The following is a 7,258-nucleotide window of genomic DNA, read 5'->3' on the forward strand; positions in this document are numbered from 1 at the left end:
CAAGGGGTGGGGTGTATTCCAAAAAGTCACAGCCGTGAGCGGACTATGAAGAGGAGAACTACAGGGTTACCTGGGGAGGCGCTGGGGTCACGAAGCCAGCCTTTGGCCTGGTTCAGTTTGGAGTCTATGGAGGCCAGTGCTCTCTTCATGGCTTCAGTGTCCTTTGGAAGAGAAATCGCACAATTATTTTCTCCGCAAAAAGTGAAATGCCACCATACAAAGTGGAGAAGTCGCGACAGACAATAGCGACAGCGGTCCTACAACAGCCTTCAGTATAATCATACCACATCACAATTCTTATTTCCGTCAAAATGCAGCATCTTACATGCAAATCTTCAGTTAATTCTATTCTGTTGCCTGGTATCTCTATTGTTAAAACTGTGAGAACTGGTAACATCGCTCAAGCCAAAAAATGTTTAATGTCTGCAGCAGGAGAAAGCCCTGTTGTCACATGCCTCATTATCAGCCTTTCTGCTAGGCGACATCCATCCGCCACAGCCTGACCAGGGCCCTCCTGGCTTCGGACAAGCCTCATTAGTATGTGGTGCCACAAGTCAGAGCTCTCCGCCATACATTCTGAAACACACACACACACACACACACACACACACACTGGATGATGTTTCGTGTTATTAATCTGAAACACTGGGAATTACTGGTCGGAAAGAGAAATTGATCATGTTAATGTAGCAGTTTTGTTTTAATTATACCAAATAAAACATTAAATGTTATGCAAGAAGAAAGTATTTTTCTGGCTCTTCCTGTTAGTCCTCATTCCCAGTACCCTTCTGACTTGGGAGAGGGGGCAGGACGTAAAAACTGGGTCTGTATTTACTGTTCACAAATACAGTTCATAATAAAGAGCAGAAAACTAGTATAGAATATCCTGGGATAGAAAACAGAGTAATCCATCTTTAAAAGTCTATGTATTTCTGACCAGGCACAGTGGTGCATGTCTGTAATCCCACCTACTTGGGAGGCTGAGGCAGGATGACTGAAAATCTGAGAACCAACTAGGTAGTTTAGTGAGATGTCGCCTCAAAATAAAAAGTAAAATTGAGCTGGGTGTGGTGGCCCACGCCTGTAATCCCAGCACTACGGGAGTCTGAGGCAGAGGGTCACAACTTCGAACCCAGACTGGGTAATGTAGCAATTTAGTGAGACTCTGTCTCAAAATGTAAAAAAAGGGCTGGGGAGGTAGCTCAGTACAAAGGCCCTGGGTTCAATCACCAACACTGAGGATGGGGTGGGAGTAATTATAAAAGGGCTGTGCACGTAGCTCAGGGTGAGGTCCTGTTGAGTATGGAGGATACATATATATCTTCAATAAACAAATGTATATAGCTTAGCATTTTTAATACAGAAAAATACAAAGAACAATACAACAAATACTCATGTACTCATCCTGGAATGGATAAGAGGACCATCTTCTAAGTCTCTAAATAACATCTTAAAAGTCTAACTATCTCCTTTTTGCTCTAGGGAACTGACCCATCAATGCATAGAGGTACCCTAAAATTCCAGGCAATGTACTATAATCCCTAACTTCCATTGCCAATCCCGCAGAACGGTAAGGGTGTTGTCCTGACAGTTTTCCACAAGAGGGCAGCAGCCACATCCCTGCTGCCAATTCAAAGGCGGTGACGAACCAAAGTACTTGCTCAAAGGACAGGACTCTGAGCTTTAGGGTTCCTTCTTCCCCGGTCTAAACAGATACAGACTGTTTGCCTGTTCCAAACTCAATTCTCAGCCACAGCAACACAAAAGACGTGAACTAAATTACTAGGGGGAAATGGAAATTAAATATTATCAAATTACAGTACCTGAAATTATGGTCGCTATGAATTAAGGGTGGCATCATCAGCCAGGCAGAGGCACACGCATATAATCCCAGACGCTCGGGAGACCGAGGCAGGAGGACTGGGAATTCCAGGCCAGCCTGGGCAACTAGTGAGACCCTGTCTCAAAATAAATGCAAAAAGCTGACGTAGCTCAGTGTGAAGGTCCCAGGCTCAAACTGTAGTGCCAAAAAAAAAAGAAAGAAAAAGTTGGGTAGTGAAAAAATCTATTTCAAAATCTACCTGTAACTGGTACAGGTAGACAAATAGTAAGTACCTTTTTTTTGTCTGGGGGAATGGAGGTGCTTCTTTTGTTTGAGACGGGATCTCACTGTGTAGTCCTGGCTGGCCTCAAACTAGAGCTCCTTCCGTGTCATCAGCCTCCCGAGTGCTGGGATTACAGGTGTGCCACCACACTCGGTGATAAAGCATTTTTTAAGTGCTTTGATTCTCACATGACTTAAATATCTGTTCTGTTCTTCCACCTTATTTTACATTAATTTGTACAGCTAACCTTACCTCCAAAGATAATGCAAAGCTTAATTCCAAATTAGCAAGGCCCTGGCTGAACTCACTATGTGGCCCAGACCAGCCTTGAGCTCTTGGAAATCCTCCTGCCTCAGCCTCCTCCTGAGTGCTGGGATTACAGGCGTGTGCCATGACGGCCAGCCCCAAGTCAAAAAAGAATCTTGGGCAACTCCTAGCCTCAGGGAGCTGGACTGCCCCCAGAGTTCACTACAAATTATAAGGCATAACACAAGTTGCCTAGATACAGATTATATATATATATATAGCTCTTAGGACATATGTACACACCCTGGAGAAGAGGAATTATGTGCCAGTGAAAATATTTAACTTAAAACCTGTTAATAACTATTTCCTTAACACATTTATTTTCAGTTAGGTAGCCAATAAAGACTTAATTACATTTCAAAAATCTAAATTGAAAAGAAAGGGAAAGTGAGAAATGTTTTAGTGTCTCGTCTTAGGAATAAAGACTACTGGTGAGAAAACTGACTTCAACTCAGCACTTCCTGCGCATGTAAGCCACTTCCCCCTCACTTACTTCCCTGCATCGCAAACTTAAAAGTAATGTAACTTTACAAAGTAAAAAGCAGGGAGCCGGGCACCTGTGTCAGTGTGGGCTCTGCTTCGTGCTGCCCAGAAAACAAGCTCCAGAGCTGCTCGTCCTCCAGTGAGCAGCTCTGGAGCAGCTCGAAATGCAAAAGACAGGCAGCTTTGCTCTACTCAGCGTCCTCAGAAATCATTTCTTGCTTTCTTTTTCCTTTTTCCTAATCAAGCTCAAGTGATCACCGGATTCCGAGGAAGAATGGTTTTCACGAAGTGCGGAACAGACTCCTGAGTGGGCTGTCGGGCAACACCGAGAAGTGAAAACCCAGAGATGCTTGTGTTCGCCCGAACAGGCTCCATGGAAATTCAGAATGGAGATGCACTGCACAGTTGAGGGGTTTCGGTTAGTTAGTAGTTGGGGTTTTTTTGGGGGGTGGGTGAAAGAGTGATCTTTTGAGACAGCGTCTCACTATGTAGCCCAGGTTGGTTTCCAACTCACGGCAATCCTCCTGCCTCAGCCTCCCCAAGTGTTGGGATTACAGGTGTGCAACACCACACCCAGATAGTTATCAGTTTTTAATGCATAAATTTTAGGCAAATTTGAAGATTTAAAACTGTCACTGAAAGGGCCATTTTAAATTTTCTTGAACAAAGCAGTTCAAAACAATCATTTAAAGACTATAGTACAATGTTATATCTATTAAGAGTTTTGAAGCCGGGCATGGTGGCGCATGCCTGTAATCCCAGCACCTGGGAGGCTGAGGCAGGAGGATCGCTGTGAGTTTGAGACCAGCCTGGGCTACAAAGTGAGCTCAAGGCCAGTCTGAACTGAACAGCGAGACCCTGTCTCAAAAAAAAAAAAAAAAAAAAAAAACAGACAGTTTTGATGAGAAGAAATATTTGGTCTCTAAAAATCTTGTGTATATTTCTTTTGAAAGGCAGCATTTATGATGAAATTGATAGAATTCTGTAATAAGCCACATAAGTACACTAACATTAGATATGATACAAATAATTCACTAAACACTAAGGCCCAGAGGTCAGCCTGGAGATACAGATACTTACTGGGGGTCAAAACAATTATGGGGTCAAAACAATTATAATCCGGTGGTCAGTCAGACCACGCAGCACAAGCCCGACGCTACACTTTTAAGTGCCGAGAGTACAACCTGAATGAAGCGGAAAATGCGGCCCCTTCTGTACTTTTCTCTATCAACACTCAGATTTATAAAAAAGCTCACCACCACTTGCTGATGTGTTCTTGGTGGGTTCTGTTTTGTTTTAAGAGTGAACAGAAAAAGACCAAATACAGCAGGGTGGCCACGCCATAGCTGGCCGGAATCGACCTGGTCGCCCCGCCCCTTTCACCCGCACACCGCCCTCAGATCAAGTTTGGAACTGAACAGCAGCCCCTTGACCCTCGCCCCCTCACACCAGAGGGGGAAGGACAGCCTGCAAGAAGCCCTTTCTGTGGTTTCTCAGGAACGCAAACATTCCTAAAATGCAAAATGTGCTTGGACCTGTGCACCCGTAATTCCCTCACGTTGCTTAAGTGAAAGAGCCAGTGACTTTTTTACACTCTAGAACAAAAGAAAAAAGAACACCCGTGAATAGCAGTGAGCCCCTCCTATACAAGGAGTATCATCCGGAAAGTGAACCTCAGGATTCCACGTGGAAAAATGTAAGTACAGGCCATACAGACCCACTGCACGAGTGGCCAACACGCTTTCCCCCTGTCACCAGCTCCTCCTCGCCACTGCGTCCCATTTCTGACCACATTGACACCACCTCCACCCCGTGTGGGCAGCCAGGACGCTCCTGAAAAGAGCAACTCAACTCGGGAGCTGGGGAGATAGCTCAGCGGCACAAGCACCCGCCTGGCAAGAGCAAGGTCCTGAGTTCAATTCCTGGCACACACAAAAAAAAAAAAGAACAACTCAGCAATGACAGCGAAGTGCCCAGTCGTGAGACTTCAGGCAAGTTACTTCCTCTGGCCTCGCCGTCCCTCTCATCTCTAAGAACACCTTTCCAGCTTTAAAAATCCACACTGCCAACAGGCACCAATAGAGGTCCCAGCTGAAGATAACCGCGATCAGGCAGGGCTCATCTCTCCTTTCACGGTTCGGGCATTTTCTCCTTCTTGGAAGTGGCGAGCCAGGGGAACCGTCACAAATGCCCGAATTAACTACTTCTCCCAGTCTCTTCAACTCTTTCATTCTATTAGCTGTTTTTAAAACACTAAAGTACTCAGAAAAAGCACACATATAAACTAATTTTTAAAAAAATTTTTCAATGATCAAATAAAACTCAACCATTAAGTCCCAGTGGTCCGCAGCAAGAACCACACTTCAGGACCGCACGCGGACCACGCTCTCCTTCTTTGGTACAGTACAGTCGTCTGCCTGAGCCTGGGCAAGGACTCGGGCCACAGCTACCTCTGACAGCGTTACCTCATGACTCAGGGGGCAAAGCTGCAGGAACAGCTACGTAGCGTTCAGAGAGTCTTAGCAATGAAGTCTTTGTAAATTTTTCTCTCACTTCCTCTTAATTCCCAGCATGCACTAAGACACAAGGAATATACAATTTTAAAAGATTAGGTATAGAGAATTTACAAAGCAGAATTTGAATTGTGTTTCAGATTTTCTTGATTCATAATGTACTCCCAGGAAAAATGCTAACTTGATCTTTAATGATCTTTATAAGCTGGCTGTTGATTTAAGAAGGGGACAATTTACATTCAAATGCAATGAAATGCTGAAAATCAAAGTTACTTTTCACACGCTAGGCCGGGGCTGCTCTGCCACCTCCACAGTCAGTTACTTTTCAATTTATAAATCTGCAATTTGGATGCAAGTATAAAAGTTCAAATACTCCACTACTGCATTGCCTCTTTCAAATCGGAACTTGGCAAGACGCACTTTTACCAAGAATTTGTTCCATTTACTTTCTCCCCTCGCTTTTCTAGAGGAACCATCACGTTCCAGAAGAATACTGCACCTATGGGCACGCAGGAAACAAGTACGGTAACACGAAGTTAATTACACACAGGGAGGGTGGGGCAGTCGGGGGAGACAGTGTCTGCATCCAACAGAGCGGAACCCGGTGGCAACAGACAGACGCAGCCCCTGATACCTCACTGCTTTCCGCTGAGTGGCAAAAGGTGTATAGCCCTATTACACTGCAAGGCACCAACAGAATGGCCATTTTCAAGATAGAAACTTTCTAAATGTTCTTGTAACTAGTCAAAATCATTCTCGGGGCAAAAAGAGGTGCAGCAGGTGGGGAGAGGGCTGCAAGTAAGGCTTGTCAAGTACGATTATCCTTTTTTTTTCGTCATTTTTTTGAGACAGGGTCTCACTATGCAGTTTAGGCTGGTCTTGAGCTCACTTTGTAGCCCAGGTTGGTCTTGAACCTCACAACAATCCTCCTGCCTCAGCCTCCCAAGTGCTGGGATTACAGGCATGCACCACCACGCCCAGCCGCATATTATCTTTGCATAGTATTTTGATTATTGGACTAGGTACGTGTTTAACAAAGGCAAACTTTAATGTACAACAAAAGCAAACAGGCTAAAAAATACAAGTATCTCTTGTGCATTCTGATGTCATTATCTGAGCCTCTTGGGCGGCACTAACTTCTTTACTTTCTTTCATTCCTGCCAGCTTTGCGGCATAAAACAGACACACAAGACTGTGTGGCAGCCGCCAGCTCTATTTCTCATCTACACCCACCAAGTGCCTAATCCTCATCCTGAAAAGCTCAACTGAGTTCTCTTGACGGCACCTGCACGAACAGAGTTCAGAAAGACTTAGTCAGTGAGTGACAGGCGGCTCTTCCCCTACAAGAACAGAGCAACACAAAAGCTAAATGTCCGTTCTTCTTTACCATATTCTCTCTATTAGAAGCAAACAAAAAAGACTGGGCTAGGGGAACATGAGGTCATAGAGAATTGCAGCTGATTCACAGCTCAGACAACAGAAAATGCAGTAAGCCATGGGCAGAAATGAGGAAAACCACTCGATATACTGTACTTCTTTTGTCCTTTTGATTTTGACTGGAAGATCATTATTCACAGGCCAGGTGTGTCAGCTAAGCCATCTAGGCTACCCATTTTCATTATACCTTAAAACCTGCACATCTCTGAAAACAAAACATCAGAGCCTGCAAAGGAGGCTGGTGTGCTCAGCGGGTGGTGCATATGCCAGTAATCCCACCACTTGGGGAGGCTGAGGCAGGAGGATCCCTATCGGTTTGAGGCCAGCCTGAACTACATGGCAAGACTCTGTCTTGAAAGAAGGAAGGAAGGAAGGAAGGAAGGAAGGAAGGAAGGAAGGAAGGAAGGAAGGAAG

General features: G+C 44.8%; 1 protein-coding gene across 3 annotated transcripts in view; it reads right to left on the bottom strand.

Annotated features, from left to right (window-relative positions):
* Nucleotides 1-7,258, bottom strand: part of Vcl (vinculin) — a 107,256-nt gene that overhangs the window by 33,881 nt on the left and 66,117 nt on the right. For 2 of the 3 annotated variants that reach the window (XM_005389935.2, XM_005389933.2), the window contains exon 7: nucleotides 71-161. In XM_005389935.2, the coding sequence (XP_005389992.1) occupies nucleotides 71-161 (91 nt within the window). Of the gene's footprint in view, nucleotides 1-70; nucleotides 165-7,258 lie in introns of all 3 variants that reach the window. The other variant, XM_005389934.2, reaches the window with a different exon arrangement.

Source organism: Chinchilla lanigera, unplaced genomic scaffold (genome assembly GCF_000276665.1).
Source record: "Chinchilla lanigera isolate Chin_1 unplaced genomic scaffold, ChiLan1.0 scaffold00036, whole genome shotgun sequence".
In the NCBI taxonomy this organism is placed as follows: domain Eukaryota; kingdom Metazoa; phylum Chordata; class Mammalia; order Rodentia; family Chinchillidae; genus Chinchilla; species Chinchilla lanigera.